The sequence below is a fragment of the Cyanidioschyzon merolae genome, chromosome 11 (genome assembly GCF_000091205.1).
Source record: "Cyanidioschyzon merolae strain 10D DNA, chromosome 11, complete genome".
Lineage (NCBI taxonomy): Eukaryota > Rhodophyta > Bangiophyceae > Cyanidiales > Cyanidiaceae > Cyanidioschyzon > Cyanidioschyzon merolae.
Window position 1 is genome coordinate 48,837 of NC_010137.1, and position 16,200 is coordinate 65,036.

Sequence of the window (16,200 nt, forward strand, 5' to 3'; positions counted from 1 at the left end):
GTAGCAGCCTCTGGAGAGGCGTCGACATTGAAGCTCCGCTGAACGCCAGCAGTCGCGCACCCCGATAGACCTCATCCGAATCGTCAATCCAACACCGTACACAACACAAGATACAGCGAGCTCCACTGGAGGCCGCTCCGAACCAAACAACCCCAAAGCGCATCCAAACGCTGAAATGTGCCCGCAAGGGTCATCTCGGGCACTTATCATGCCTCTTGAGCCGAGCGCGGGTACGCAGGCGGCATACTGTCGTGTCCGCGTGGCGTCCGGTGAGTCGCCCGTGCACCACCGCTGCAGAGGCATTCCCATCAGTTGACAAATGCGCACACGTACACAACATGTCGTGCATCCCAGCATCGCTCACGAGCGCAAGAAGGCTCCGCGGCTACCTCCTGAACGCGGAGCGATCGGTCTGAATGGAGCGCGAACGACGACGTTCCAGCGCCTGCAGATGTAACGTCGGACGCAATAAGGACGACTGCGTGATATCCATCATATTTCGATCGAAGCGGAACCGCGCTGCCTCGTCGCTGCTCTGCGGAATCGATCGAATCCTCCCACCGTACATGGTCGCGATGATCACGAGTTTCGAAAATACGGAAAACTTCCCCGACAAGCTATAGTCTGCGTTATTGACCCCTATAGAGTAGCCAACGTTGCCGTAGGCGCTAGCGATTTCAAAAAGAATGTCGAAAACCGTGACTGTGCCGAGCGTTTGAACCTCGCGTATTGAGTTGCGAAGCAAGTAATTCTCTGCAATGCAGACGACAAAAAGCGCTAGGAAAAGCCAAGCAATGTCGAAGACAAGCAAATTCTCGAAGGTTTTCCCCAGTTCACGGAGCACGGGAGCGGCCCCAGCGGCCGCATTCGCTGCTGCAGACTTGGAACTCAGCGAAGCGTACGCCGCATCGTTGAGTTGAGCAGGTTCGACACGCTTCCTCTGCGAGGCTGTCGAAGGCATAGAGGTGCGCAGCGTCAACACATACGGAACCGGCGACAAATACATCAGAACTGCATACAGAACGAGCAGCGCAGGCGAAATCGCGCGAAAGCTGACGACTTGAAAGCCAGCGTTTCTGGTGCAAACGCTCTGGAAGGCTCCAAGATAAACCAAACTCCCTGCCGAGTAGGAGGCTAGGAGCTCGGTTCGATCCAGATTCAGCGCTAAAAATGCAATGAATTGAACAAGTAACAGAATCACGAGGATGATACCGAGCACAAATGTTTGGGCGCCATTAAAGAGAAAAATGGAAAACTTACGACCGTGAAGCAGCAAGTACTCCCAGGGCGCCTTGTCGCGTGCCAGACGACGCCCGAGCAAGACCAGCAGGTAGAGCGCTACGGGTAGGCCAGTGTTGCCTATGATGATCAGCACACCCAACAAGAACAATGCTCCTGGCTGGTTGGCAAGTGGCGCTAAGCTCGCGTTAAGCAGCGTGAGACCACAGTTATGCAGCGCTGAAACACTTGTGAACACTGAAAACCAACCCGTTGTGGCGCCGCTCTGGGCAATCGCTGGAGAGGGACCCGGCGGGGTCACCACAGCTGCAAAGACCAGCGGTAAGAAAATCGCTAGTAAGCCGACGTAGAAGATGGCGTTCAACAGAATGAGTTTGCCCATGGCTTCAAACTCCAAAACCGCGTTGCGCGCAAATTCGTTCCCTTCTAGGCATATGCTTCGCCGCTGGTAGACAACACTTCTCCCTGCCAATTCTCGAGACATCGAGCGTCCGATTGAGTTGGCGCGAGCTTCTCGCTCTAAGGAGTGAATCGTTGACTCTCGTGCGAGAAACCTGCTGCCATCACGAAAACGGTTTGTGACCATGTCCGGCGAAGCGGCTCCATTGCCCGAATGTTTTGCACCATACACGTTCACCTGACCTGAGGATAACGAACGTTCGGGATCGCCATACGTGTTCGCCTTCTGTACGGGCTTTGGCGGCTCCGGCACATGCAGCTGTGAGAGGCTGGCGTAAATACTTACCGGTCGATCATGAATGCTCTCATCCAAGCCATAGATGCTCTCTTCATCGTCTGCACCGAGATCGTCCTCGCCTTGTGCAGCGTGGCGCGACAGCTCCGACCGAAGATGGCGCTCTCGGCGGATGAGCGCACCATACCAGTGCCAGTAGAGCCGCCGCTTGATGAGTGGCGGCAGAAAAACGGTGAAAATTTGGCTCCCGATGATGATCATGATGAATAGCAGTGCAAGAAACCCATTATTCATGGCCGACATATTCACGGAATTGAGACCCGTTTCCGTGAAGGCTGAGACGACCATGTAGTACGTGTCGATGAAGGCGATTTGCCCATGGAGAATAGCTGCTCCAACACCTGCCGCGATAATTGGAATCAACACCACGTAGGCAACAAAGATGTAGCGGTAATTGAGATTATGGAGAAGCCATCTCATAAAACGCCGATACCATGGAATAACCACGGTCCGCGAGTAGGGCCTTCCCGAGGATTGCACGGTTTCCGCAGGTCCGCTCTGGTACGTCGCTTCATAGCCTATAGACTCCCGGTCAGGCTGGTCTGGGTACCAGTCGTACGCAACGCCTTCTGTGCGACTTAAGCGCGCGCGTGCTCTGAGCGACGGCGACGCAGCGTCGAGCCGGTACCCGCCCTGCGGGTCTTCAAAGAGGCCCTCGTAGCTGCCACCGCCAGGACCTGGTGTAGCGGCTACAGGAATAGTATACACTGCCAGTTCAGTGTCGTCAGAGCTTCTCCCGGGCTGCGCGATAGTGTGCGACGCTAGAGAGCCGTTTCCCAGCCTTGGTGACGTCGACACATCCGCCTCCGCTTCAGTACTTAAGGAACCAGGGAAGTCCTCTGTAGGGGCCATGCAGCGCAGTGGCTACAAAAGCAACGGCCCCTTCGGCCCAAACTTAAGGTTTGTTACACTGTTACTGGAAAAGGAAAGGCCAAACACCGTCCAGGGTATGCGTAACTAGTTTCCAGAGCTTCACTGGTGTCGTGGAAACGACGCAACTGACTGAGACTTGCCTAACCGCACGAATAGCCGCACATGATCGTCGTGCAATCGAAGCCGCGTGCTTCAAGAGTACCAGTTAGAACTTAAAGATACCTATTTGTTCCAAAAATATCTATTTTTGTCAGATCTGTTCAGAAATCGTCGGATGACGTTGGTTCAATAAGCGCAAGCCTACAAGCACTGAGCATCTGCTGGCGTGTACCCTCGATCCACTCAAGCGCTGAACTTGTGAGGGATGTGCCTATCCTGGACTCTCGCCGTAGCGCTGGACTATTAGGCCACCGCTGCAAGCGCCATACAAAGAGGGAATGGCACCACGGTACCTTTATTGCCGTTTACACGAAACTCGCTCGTGACTTCTTGGACCAGCGGCGGTCGAAAACCTCAGAATCGGACTCCTTGGATCGCGAACTCACCGTCGTTCAGGAGTTGCGTTCTGAACCTATCTCGTAGGCGCAATTTAATTGCTGCGCATTTGCGGAGAGTTTCGTCTTGCATTGTATACAGTCAAGTTGCACGATAGACTGCGCTCTCTGTGTGTTTTGAAGCACAGATCCCGCCGCAAGTCTCGCGAGATTATGTTGAAGAGATGCGTGCTTAGAGAACACTGTTACGGGAAAGCGCACGTCACCTGAGTATCTTTGAACATTTTCCAGTGAATTGCGAGATTGCTTCCACTGAATACGGAGAATGCGATTTCCAGTGCAGCAGCAGAACATCGAACAATCGAGTCTGTCGGGTCCAAGATGCGCGCTTTTTACAGCACGCGCGCCATTCTCTGGTTCAATATTCGTTCTCGAACAATAGTTGCAACAGCGTTGAGTTAGTCTACTGGTTCACTATATCCGCGTTGTACTAAAACGTAACACTAGAGTGCAGGCCCTGTTCCTGGGTGTCTATTTTTTCGCAATTTTTTCAAATGTCCAGCCTCGACATTCGAAGTTCAACAGTAAGCGCTTCCGGGATCATTGGTTCGTTTTGCGGTTTTCAGAGGTCTTTCTCGGAGGGGGTCATTCGAGGTTGTGGCGCTGGAATTCGATACGTTACCCGAATGAAGATGCTTCACAACGATTTGCAAGAGAGATGTGTTACACTGCAGATATCATGAATTAATCTGCCCGTGCATGTACCCGTTCTTCTCCTTTCCTTACGTGTAGCATGCTCAAATTCAATATGCTTCAAATTTTGGATCTTTGTGGTTCAAGCTAGCTCATGGGTGCAGCCATTCGAGCCGCTGCGTTGACGAGCAAAAATACGCGACGTTGTCCATTGTCGACTAGTTCATGAGCTCATGCTGGGCGTTCACTGGCTCCATCACGTCAAGCTATCGATTCCTTTCGAAAGATGAAATCATCCTCTCTGTATATCCATCGACGAAACATTATTCGACAGCAGCGTGACACCGCTTCCGGGATATGCCCCCAAGGGCTCCCGTCCGTTCTGTATCCATGGAAAAAGGGGTTAGTCTCGGACATCAGTCATCGCGGCGATTTTCTCAAATGGAGAGTGTCTCACCACTTTATACGAAACGAGCGTGGATGGATTGGAATTCCTCGACTTGGTCTCTAGCCTGGATTTTCCTTCAGGTACTTGATTCCTGATGAACAATATCAGGTTCAACTAGTCCTGGATCGAATGGGACAGCGTTCGTTAGCATTTGCAGAACAAGCAGTTTTCGCGGAGGGGACCGCCAAGGACAAGTCAGTGTTCGTAAGCTATAGCACCGGGTCCGGAAATGGAGGAGGGTATCGAGTTGAGCCCTCTGTATCCGTCAAGGGCCTGTACCGAGCGAAGATGCGAGGCAACGCGCGGAATAAAGCGGATCGGGATGGAGGAGATATAACGGACATACACAGGAACTCTTGAGCATGACCAAGTTTCACCGCAGCTAGGTGCGCATCGAATCTATATAGAATGCAGACGGAAACGGCAAGCAGAGCGTAGATCGCGTCTTCCGCGTGTGCATGAAAAGAGATGGCAAAAGCCGTTCGATGCGAAAACGGCAGATGAACACTGCCAGCAACATCAGCCGACTGCTGATAAAGAACCTGGCGAGACAAGCGCGACCGGTGTATTTAAAGCCAGGTACAAGAGACAGAAAAAGGAATCATTCAAGGAAAAAGTCTGCAAACCCGGCGTTGATGACAATGGGAACAGATCCAACCTTTATAAAGTATGCCCCTGTTCGTGAACCTGTTTCGATTTATTCTTCTATGGGTGCCTGTCGGGTGCTGCAGTGAATGACGCGCGCACATGCCTGTCTCGCGGTGTCTCGGTTCCTAGAGCGCACTTGCCCGCAAGTACTGGCATGCTCGTATGCATTCCACATGCGATGCGCTGAGCCTCAGAACAGAGCACCTCGATGCAGCTACGGACTGCGCAACTGGTGCCGAGTAGATGGTGCTGCAGCTGACCCAGGCGTGTTCGTCACAGGAAGACGAGGCGTATGCGTGGGGGAATCGGTCAGTAGTACGGCCGTTGGATTCTCGCGCGACAACTCGGAGAAGAACGCGGCAAGTTCAGAGTCGTCAGGGGCAGCGTTGAGACTGCGGCTGCGAGCCCGTTCGCGCTCCGCTATGAGTGCCCCTTGACGGGCCCAGAGAAGCACCAGATGCGCATATGTTGCGTTCAAGCCAATAAGATAGAACGGGAGACAGGCTAAAAGGCCGAATATCTTGGCGAAGAAGGAGCTCCAAGGAATGTGCCAGGCAATGCCAAAAACAATGGGCGGAGCACTCGCATCTGCGAGTGCGTAACAGAGCAACCGGAAAAGCACACCACCACGTGCGTGCTTCCCATCCGAGAGTCGATGCCTTCGCATACACATCGTTCCGAAACATATCATCCAGAAGAATGTAAAAAGCACTTTGAAGTGAATATAGATCGCGACCGCCAAGTACGGAGTCGCCAACATGGGGATGCAAAGTGCTGCCGCCAACGTAGTGCACAACCATCCGGTCATGCCTACGATCACCATCACGTAGAGGTACAGACGATCATCAAGCCCGAAAAAATACCGCATAACTCGAGTTTGTGCAAACCAATTCCCCAGCCAGAGAAACGGAGCTCGGCGGCGACGGTTTGGTGGAGCGAAACCCAGTGGATTCGACATCGACCACCAGAGCACGTACATTCCCAGATAGACACCCAGAAACCGCAAAGCAACCCACTTCCAGTTAAGGCTGTAGTCCGGGGGATACGGATCCGACAGCTGAGATCGCATCGCGTGCCAGGCCCAGGAAAGGTCCATGACTGGGTACGTCCACCATTGCCACGGTTTGAAGAGCGGTACACCCATGAATTCCATGATACGAAGACCACCACAGCGAGCTGGAACCTCCCACTGTAGCCGTGGATAGTACACAATATGGTCCAAATGGTATCCAAAGGGCAATCGACGCAAGGGACCCCCGCGATGCGCATCGTCTGGCCCGAAACCTGGCGCGTAGAACAGCTCCGAGAAGTAGACGTTGAGGAAGCCCTGGTCGCCTCCATCGTAGGATTCTGTAACGGCCAGTTTTTCGAGCATACTCTGGAAAAGAGCCTGTGATGGCCGTATAACCATAACTCCCGAATTAAAATGACAGGGATTGATAAATGCAGCGCAAAAGTCGCCACACTCGAACATGTCTTGAACATCACCTAACACCAATGTATCCGCGTCAACGTATACGACTTTTTCGAACTGTTCAAGAGCGAAAACTTGCAGTTTTGCGAGTACATCATCAAAGCGATGATTGTAGTGTTCGCCCCCCGTGTACGGGTTCCGTACTCGACGAACCTCCAAGGTGTAAACTCCGTCACGGTGAAGCTGAGCGCGTGCTTTCGCGGAAACGTCAGCAGTCACCATGGACAGGAGGATAGCTTGTGGTTGCTGCAGGTCGTGCCCAGCTCGCGCCGCGCTCGCCGCTTCCAGCGTTCGTTCGTCAAGCTCGCCCGCCGTGCCACCAGCTGGCTCGAAGAGCACACCTCTCTGCTGGTGAACGCGCAGCGAATGGAACATAACACGCGCCGGGAGTACGTACGTGTCACCATATAGAAAAGTAACGTACGCCAGGGGGCGCGGACGCACCACATTCGCTTGTTTCCCCCCGGGTAGCTCCTGCGTTCGTACGTGCTCGCCTCCAGCGAGCGTCTGATTTTCCGTGCTGGGAAGACTGGCACCCGCTGCACGTCTAAAAGCCGGCCAACCAGGCGGGTTTTCCAGTGACGATGATCTCAACGATGTCTGCGATGCATCCAGAAATACATATGCGCTGATGACGATAATGAGTGCAAAAAACTTGAGCCTCATCGCACGGCTTGCGTACTGGGGTGCTCACACGCGCCGGTGGCATTCACACACGCTCAGACAGACAGCGGCGCATGGCGTAGACGGCTGCATCTGCAGCAGGGCGCGTTGGATGGCGCGCTGCTGGTGCGCCACAGGGTGTCGATAGCGAGGCATCCAAGGATGTTTCCCTAGACGCTGTCATATCGGATCATGGAAAGCTATTATCGTTCACCAATGACAGATGATAATCAATCCTAGTGTGGATTCAGGGCGCTGCAGTTTTCCTGGATGCCTATTTCATACCGTACCAGTATCCCGCTCCAGGACGCAATCGAAATGCCGCACCTCCGGATCGCTAGGATTCTTCTCACTGAAAGTCTGCAACGTTTCAATAAGAGGCGCATACAGTGTACGACACGATTTACCTGAATGATCGCGCGACACATAAAGCCACTGGACGCTCCGAAATCATGAGATCGTTCCCAGAGATCTCGAATGGGGGTTTTCCAACGCTCGATAGACACAGTACATGCATGTGTTCTTATTGAAGAAATGTAAGCACGAGATCGTTCCCAGAGATCTGGAATGGGAGCTTTCCAACGCTCGATAGACACAGTACATGCATGTGTTCTTATTGAAGAAATGTAAGCACGAGATCGTTCCCAGAGATCTCGAATGGGGGTTTTCCAACGCTCGATAGACACAGTACATGCATGTGTTCTTATTGAAGAAATGTAAGCACGAGATCGTTCCCAGAGATCTGGAATGGGGGTTTTTCCAACGCTCGATAGACACAGTACATGCATGTGTTCTTATTGAAGAAATGTAAGCACGAGATCGTTCCCAGAGATCTGGAATGGGGTTTTTCCAACGCTCGATAGACACAGTACATGCATGTAAGCGCTCTTATTGAAGAAATGTAAGCATAGCGAGCTTCTCAGCTTTGATTACTTCGTGATCTGCCGTTTGCGCGGCTGACAGTGCACCATCTCGCGCATGCAGCTCTGTTTCGCACCGTTCTTGTCTGTCGGTTTTTCAGCATGCACCCGCACTCGTAGCGCATGTACGTCGTGCTGAACGCACCGACAGGAAGCGTGCGGCATAGGCACCTGAGCTTATTGGACACTCCCGTCGAAGCATGAGCAGGTCCGCGTCCTTTGCGCGCTTCTGAACGTCCAGCGTCATAGGCTGCCGCCAGGAAACGATTGGACCTGCCGGGGATTTTCGCTTGGAATTCACCGATAATGCCGGTGAATGCGAGTTTCCCGCCTCTGTAGAAGCGACACCGTTTGCGACCTCAGCGTAGTACCAAGGACGCCCACCAAAGACCCTCCACACGATGCATTTGGTCGCTCATGGACGCTCGGAATAAATTATAGGAAGCATAACCCTCGGCTCCATACGGTGCCTGGAGCGTCGACTTGGGTCCTGATGCCGCCACCGCTCCCCTTGCTGTTCGTATGCCTTCTAGCGCCCATCACGTCCGACTGCCGCTCATACCGAGCGATTGAAGAGGTTGAACAGGTTCATCCGCTTTCCGTTCAGGTTGTGACCTCCGCCATCTTTCAATAGATAATCGGTGGCGGTGATGATTTCCCCCCAGCGGGGATCGACGCACGGCACGTGACCTTTCCCTTCATGTGCCCGGATCCGTTGGATATGCGTTTCGTGGCTCGACGCAGGTTTCGGATTCACAAGCGTCACAAAGACCGTCGAGCTTGGTATCCCGTCGGTCGCCGTCGTCCCTGGAAACGAGAAATCTTGAACGAGCGCCGCCAGTGCTCTTCGTGTGGCTGCTCGGACGCTTCAGGCTTACTCGCAGAGAGCAGCGGCACCGCACAGAGGAGGCCATCCAGTACACAAGTGTCTACTGACGCGCGATTCACCTTGATCTGGCATACCGAGACCACGTCGAATAGACGCGTGACGTGCACCGGACGGTCGGATCCCGAGATGGGGGCTGCTCAGCTCTGGAAGCACCTGTCCAGAGAAACGTGGTAGCACAGGAGCCAAACGAGGCAGGCAGGCAGGCAGGCAGGCAGGCAGGCAGGCAGGCAGGCAGGCAGGCAGGCAGGCAGTGCGCTTCAGCCACTTTTCGGATACGATATCTGCAGGTGCGACGCCGAGCACTAAACGATATCGTCGGGCGATCTGGGGCGATTCTGGCTCTCGTTGCTGCATTTTTTTTCGAAGTCGATACCAGTTGGAGCTCTTGCGTATCCAGCTCGTCATTTGCCTCCATCGATATCCAAGAATCCCGTCAACCTATCTCCCCTGTTCTGGACCACTGAGGTGAGGCTGCGACATGCAGAGGGCGCGCTGCATGGGGCGCTCGACATTGGCCGGCATGTGGTTTTTGAGGTTGGCCCCAGACATGCCGGCACCTGCGCTGCGGACGTTCTCATTACAGACGCCGGCCTACGAAGCGTCACGGCATGCTGGGTGGCGTGTTCTCAAACCCTGGATGCCACGACCAGGCCGTATTGCATCTTGTTTTCTGGCCATCTGTTGTCGCACGAACGTTTCATCGAAAGGTTATGAGAGGAATGTAGACAACTGGCGGCCGTGCGTCCAGCCCTCCGATGAGCAGATGCTTGACGAGGCGCGTCTGGGCGAGCGCAGCTGGGCGAGCCTTCGTTGAGTACGAAGCTGCGCGATCCTGAATGGCGTCTCGCATCTCACGGCTTGACAGATTCTCGCGGGTGGTGCATTTCTTGGGGAAGCGGTGGCATCGCTTTGAGACAGATCTTGTCGCTCCGACATCTGTTCCTCCCCGTCGCTCCTTACCCTATTCTCGGAAGGCTCTTTCTCTGGTTCGCCCGGTGGTCGCTTTTCTTTCTCTAGTTCCTGGCAGGCGCCCTGCATTCCATCTCTATCGAGCATATCTGTATGTCGTTCTCCCAGTGGAGACTCAGGCGCACTGGGTGGAAGGTTGCACTGAAACTCGCCCTTTCTATGTATGTATCGACTACTCCTCAAGCACCTCTCCATCGTCGTATCCGCCGAGAGCTCGCCCACGGACGGAAGCGCGCCTCTCAGCTCCCGTCCGGGCACGAGCAGCGCGGCGACGCATCAGCTCATGGCTTGCAAAGGTGGAGAATGGCTTCTCCAAGAACGGTGTCACAGATGCGGACGGCTCGTCGAATGAGTCGTGAGCATCCATCCATGGTTCGACAAACTGAGCAGGCTCCTTCAGCTGGACGGAACCAGGACGAATAGGCTCACGCAAACATCAGCTCAATGCCAAGCTCAGCTGCACAATCCGTGGCCGCTCTTGCGTGACAGAGGGCGACCTTGTCCAAGAGCGTATCAGAAGAATGTGGAAAGGAGAAGCCGAAAAGCGCTTCGACGCATCGTGAGGAGTTGAGTGATCACGGCTCTTTTGCTATTTGGTGTTGGCGACACCGAAGCCTCGCACCCAGGCCAGCTGGTGCCGTCCTGCTCGCTAATCTCCTTTGTAGGAATAGCGATTTGTCCCTCTTTGAGTAGGCATTCACAGGTGTACCATCCCTCCAGATTCGAGTCTCAGCGATTGAGACGAACACCTCACGCTCCGGTAACAAACGTCCACGCGTCCATACGAGATCAATAGAGTGTTGTTTATTGCACGACAGTCTTCACGACGAGCGTTTTTCTCCTGTGTCTATCAGCGTGTCTTCATCAGCATTCGTATGAACCACACGGAAGCCTCACATCCTATGGCTTCCTTCGCCGTGTTCCTAGTAGAATGCATGGAATTCAATGGATTATCCAGGACACAGTCGTCTTGGTGGCGTTCGGTGACTTCTGTTTCGGGTGCACGATGCTCAGGACAGAGACGAGAACAGGAGCGCTTCATCCACTTGCGTATTAAAAAGTATCCGACATGTACGAGAATGACGATTTTTCGCAAACTAGCAGTCACAGCACCAAGTGTGCACGAGATTCTACTCCAATGTACAAAATATATTCCTTTTATAGTATACCTGCGAGAAAGACAATCAAATACGAATCAGGCGCTCTGGCACTAGAATCTCAGACTTCGATACACTTTGTCACAGAATACTAGGAGAGATGCATGCGATGACGTTTCCCCACGCACACAGAGATTATCATTCGAAGCAAGTGCCAGATTAAAATTCGAGACTGGGGTGTCCACGCTGTCTTGCCATTCGATTTTTCCAGCCATTTTTCAGAGGCACAGCCTCGGCATTCGAGGTGCAACGATGACGGCATGGGAATTCATACGTAGAGTTAGAATTCTCAGTCGTTATTTAGGAGAAGCATCTTCTACGCTGCGTCATGGGAATTCGTCACGACACCGGACTGTCTATCTTTCGCGAAGCCTTCGAACAAGTTTTCATAGCATGACCGATGCCATTATCCAGTTCGTACGTACAGGTCCCTACTATTCTTCTTACCTCACATGCAATATGGTCAAACCACGCATTACTCAAGTTTTCGATTTTTCTGTTCGACGGCTACTCGTGGGCGCAGCATTACACGCAGGGGCATCGCTGACGAAAGCGACTCGGCGTCGTCACTCGAAGACTTGCTCACAAGCTCATGCCACAATTCACGTTACGTCTCACGCAGAGTAATCGATGCCAGTCGGAACACAAATCCTCCTCTCTATTTTGCCATTCGCTAAACGGGATTCGATCGCAGCATGGTGCCTCCGACTAGCTACGCTCTCAGAGGATCCCGTCTCTTCACTTTCCTCAGAGAAGCTTTGTAGAGTCTGACATGAGTCATTACGGCGATTATTTTTCGTGAATCGCGCGTCACTGCTTTGCACGAAGGGGTCATACGAGGTTAGAAATATCCCAACGTGTCCTCCTGCCTGAAGTTTACTTCCTGCATTTGTTTCATCATGGAAAAACATCGCATGCCACAAATCCTCCTTCAAATGCAGCAGCATGCGCTTCCATATGCAGCTGACGGCATACTCTCCGAGCGAATTGCCTAGAAAAAGCCAGTGATCGTGGGGTCCAGCACTGGGCGCGGAAGCAGAGCAGGGTATCGAGCGGAGCCGTCTGTACCGGTCAGCCGCACACCCCGAGCAGAGATGCATGTCTAAAAGAGCCACAGGGCGATCATCGTAGTGCCCGGTGCGCTGGGCGTTCGGGAACACCTGACCGCAACCAAGCTCCATCGTTACGAAAGGCGTATCGAGACAGGTTGCGAAAAAGATGATCATGGCAAGTGAAGCGTAGACCACAATTTCCGCCCGTGCATGAACTGTGTCGACAGCTTCTGGAAGCTGCGTGATTGGGACTTGAACGCCGCCATCAACATCATTCGACTGCTGACAACGGATCTGGAGAGACCGGAGAGACCAACGTGTCTGAGGGCAGAGATACAAGAGATAGGGAAAGGAAGCAATGACAAAAAATGACTGATATGCGTAGTATTTATTTCAGCAAAACGAGACCCACACTTTAGCTTGTATACCTGTGTTCGTCGACCTTTTCCATGAAACGCTGATGTACGTGTAAAGGGCCGCTCTAAAGGCGGGAAAGAACCAAGGGCGCAAAGCATCTCTTTGGAGTCGAGAGCGCCGAATCCACTCATACATGAAATGTTTGTATTCGAGGCTCGGAGCGACTCGGTCTAGTCGAACAGAAGAAACCGATGCGTTATAGGGAAACTTTTTGGAGTTACGTTTGATATTTCTTGTCAGAGAATACTTTGTGTTGATTGCCATACAAGTGCATCGGGCTCTCAGCTGAACGTACGCGATCCAGCTGCCGAGCATCCAACGGAACAGACAACGCAGTTTGTCGACAGAAGCCACTATACGCCGGAATCGGGCGCAGCGGCTGTGTAATCAACCTTTTGAGACTCCGCTTGGGAAACCGAGTGTCCTCCGAAGTACGACGCGCTGCTACTTGCTTCTGGGGCCGCTTCAGGAAAAACTGCCCCCTAGCTGACGGCGACGCGACCTGGGCTCCAAACTTCAGCGTTCCCTGGGAGCGTTTCGGCTAGACGATCCTCATTCGCCCACAAGCCCATGGATCTTCTGCCTGTGCTGCGATCCCAGGTTCACGTTCAAACGACCGACGGGCGCCTCCTAGCGGGCAAGCTGTTAGCGTTCGACGCTCATAGCAATTTATTACTCAGCCACTGTACAGAACGTCGCGGGGAATCAGCGAAACGCTACTTGGGCATGGTGCTGGTGCGCGGGGAGCATGTGCTCGCAGTTATCACGCCCAGAATCACGGAAACTGAACAGAAAACTGCCGCATCTGAATGAACGTAGTCATAGCATAGCCTCAGCGCGTTGATGTCTTCTCCGGTCGTATTGCTTTGAGGCAACAGACCACCCGAACGGATTCCAAGCGCTTGGTATCTCGATGCGGACTTTGCATAGCACGGAGGACTTGTTAGGGGGCACGAATCGAGATTCAAAAAGGAATAGCTGCTCAGAATCGTTAGGGCGTGAGCTGCCACGCAAACCAGCATGGTTAGAGACGTACTCTCTAGCGTCGATGCACACTCGCACGCAATCTACGATGCGTACTCTCAAGTAGACCAGCTCTGAAACCGGTTGTATCGAGACTGAGGCATGAACAATACCAGGGCGGCCCTGAAAGTCGTCGTAGAGATGCCGACGGTTACGGGAAAGTCTCTGCGAGCGGTATGTCCGCCAGATTTTCCGCGGCTTCATCGTGGCTCGCAAGCCCTTGTGAACTACGACTGGCATGGTTTAGTTTTCGTTGCCCATGCACCACACAAATACTGCTTGGCCCCACATCCAGAAATCGGAGCAACACGGGTTCGAGCACTGCGTCTGAAGAGGGCATCATACAAGGCGGGTACAGCTTGCGCGGAGGCGAAACTGCCGCTGATCTCGGTTTGCTGTTCTTGGCGGCAACCAGTATATATAGCAACGCACTGGGCGACGTTCAATGCCTCATGCTATGCTGGGCATCCTTCTGGACCTGGAGTCGGCAAGTTCGTTCGGGATAGGCTTTTCTTTCATCAAAAACCACAGCAGTGACGCGAAAGAGAATGTTTACGAATGTACATGCGATATGACGAGTCTTCAACGAAGCGTTAGCGGTGTCCGCTGCACTAGTCGCGTCCAGGGCACAGCGATCGCGGACGTGGCAGCGGTGATCGTGTGGGCCTGCACCCCTTTTGCGAAAGATGCAAATTGGTCATGTTGATGTCGGTTCCCGGCACATCACTTACACGGCTCTACACGATCGCACAGGAACTGCCGATTATTTTCTGCTGCTGCCTCATCAGACGAAGACACATCCCTGATCCTGCGGCGCCTGGCCTCATCGACGTTCGTGCTACAGGTGCACTGCGCAGAGGCCTAAAATCCCAAAGATTCCGGTGGCAACGCATTACCTGTACTCGATAGGGCGCTTACCAGATACAGAAACAGGGCGAGTCCGCCCAGCGCCAAAAACGGTATCCAGTCCTGCATACCGTTATCCATGAGTGCATCGTTCCAGTCGTCAACCATGTCTTCCTCATCAGGGAACGCCTGGGCCTCCTTGGAGCGGAACGCACTGCGCCTCCCGCTACTGCTACCAGCACGCCATCGAGTGCCCTGACTTGCTTTCCGGTAGGCTTCCTCCTCTTCAAAGCGAAGGAGCTGTTCAAGGTACGGGTCTCGATTCTGTGCAGTTTCCCGATCCTCCGCTCCGCGTCGGCGACCACGCGGCCCGTCGTACTCGTTCGGCATTGCAGGAATGCCGCTAATAAGCGGACGGTCGCTACGGACACCACCGTGCTTGTCGCGAACGCGAACCCGCAGCGACTCGTCCGCAAGCACGCCCGTGGGTAGCGGCACGCTCTGCCCGATGAACACGCGCACCAGACGGTGCCACCAGTCGTCACCGTTGGCCACGCTTGCGGGTTCATATTCATCAAATGCGTCTGCCTCGCCCTCTTCATCAAAAACGGCCCGCCGGACTGTGCGATAACGTCCGAAGCGCCGTTCTCTATCTGCAGCGCCGCCTTCGTCACCGCGAGGTGCTGCACGTTGTGCGCCTATTCGTTCGTTCGGCACATCCCTGCCCATCGGTGCATACTCTGGAGAGTCATTTTCCGTATCGGAGAGGGACCTGGGCGATGGCATGGACTCCCAGCGGTCCAGCTGGTAGTTTCCGCTTGGAACGCGACCGTTTTCCCTGATCCAGTCACACAGCACCGACTCCAAAACGTCTGGTGTAGCTTCTTGCGAGCCACGAGTCGGGAAATACGTTTTAAAATAGCGGCAGAGGGACGGTTGCAACTTTCGATGCACTTGCAGCTTCGCGAGGACGTTTTTTGTGTAACCAACATACCGAAGCGTGCGTTCTTCATCGAATACTGCGTAAGCACCAGTGCGCTCCCAACGCTCGGGTTTCCTCGAAAGTTCCTGAACAGACAGCAGCGGAAGATCCGCTAAATATACGCGTTCTTCAACCTCCTGCTCGGAAAACGGAGGCGGTTCCCGAGCGCGTTCGTCCTGCGACCGAGGTTCCTCCGCCGAAGCAAGCGCTACCAAGCAGCCACAGCCCCGGTGGGCAAGCTGCCGAAGGCGAGGCGCTCGCTGGTCAACGAAACCCAAGTATTGCCTTGCGCGTGCTCGCCTACTCGTTGTACTGTAGCGCCAAACACACGGCTGCGTCCACATACACCCGAGTATACACGCTCGTTCGCCACGAAGCGAATGCGTAGTAAGATTCGTACGAGGACGTGCACAGAACACCGCCTTCACGCCAGTACACTTTGTCATGTATTGTACAACACACACTAGGACGATTGCCCCCGTCGACAGATGCCATGGTGCACACATCGGGCGACGTCTCCGCGGGACGCACGCCCCGTCGGCGTCGGCGGTGGCCGCTCGCCTACCTATCATTCGCTGCGCGCTGCGTGCGTTGCCGGTGCCGGGGCATCGTATGATTTCCGCCCGCTTCGCTCGGCACGTGAAGCGCATCGGGGCGGC

General features: G+C 54.0%; 4 protein-coding genes and 1 non-coding gene across 5 annotated transcripts; 1 reads left to right on the plus strand and 4 right to left on the minus strand.

Moving 5' to 3' along the window:
* Positions 1–385: 385 nt before the first annotated feature.
* CYME_CMK019C (similar to low affinity potassium transport; Trk2p) lies at positions 386–2,845 on the minus strand (the record flags this gene model as incomplete). The annotated part of the gene is made up of 1 exon (XM_005536397.1): positions 386–2,845. The coding sequence occupies one exon, from the start codon at positions 2,843–2,845 to the stop codon at positions 386–388; it is 2,460 nt and encodes an 819-aa protein (XP_005536454.1).
* A 2,518-nt stretch (positions 2,846–5,363) lies between these two features.
* CYME_CMK020C (similar to glycogenin) lies at positions 5,364–7,289 on the minus strand (the record flags this gene model as incomplete). Its single annotated transcript, XM_005536398.1, has 1 exon — positions 5,364–7,289. One exon carries the CDS (start codon positions 7,287–7,289, stop codon positions 5,364–5,366), a length of 1,926 nt encoding a protein of 641 aa, XP_005536455.1.
* A 386-nt stretch (positions 7,290–7,675) lies between these two features.
* On the minus strand, positions 7,676–9,353 carry CYME_CMK021T. The gene has a single exon (XR_002461371.1). It is a non-coding gene; the product is annotated as a hypothetical transcript (transcript).
* Positions 9,354–13,260: 3,907 nt separating this feature from the next.
* CYME_CMK022C (similar to Sm protein B) lies at positions 13,261–13,503 on the plus strand (the record flags this gene model as incomplete). The annotated part of the gene is made up of 1 exon (XM_005536399.1): positions 13,261–13,503. The coding sequence occupies one exon, from the start codon at positions 13,261–13,263 to the stop codon at positions 13,501–13,503; it is 243 nt and encodes an 80-aa protein (XP_005536456.1).
* A 1,071-nt stretch (positions 13,504–14,574) lies between these two features.
* Positions 14,575–16,113, minus strand: CYME_CMK023C (hypothetical protein, conserved; the record flags this gene model as incomplete). The annotated part of the gene is made up of 1 exon (XM_005536400.1): positions 14,575–16,113. The coding sequence occupies one exon, from the start codon at positions 16,111–16,113 to the stop codon at positions 14,575–14,577; it is 1,539 nt and encodes a 512-aa protein (XP_005536457.1).
* Between the last annotated feature and the right edge of the window lie 87 nt (positions 16,114–16,200).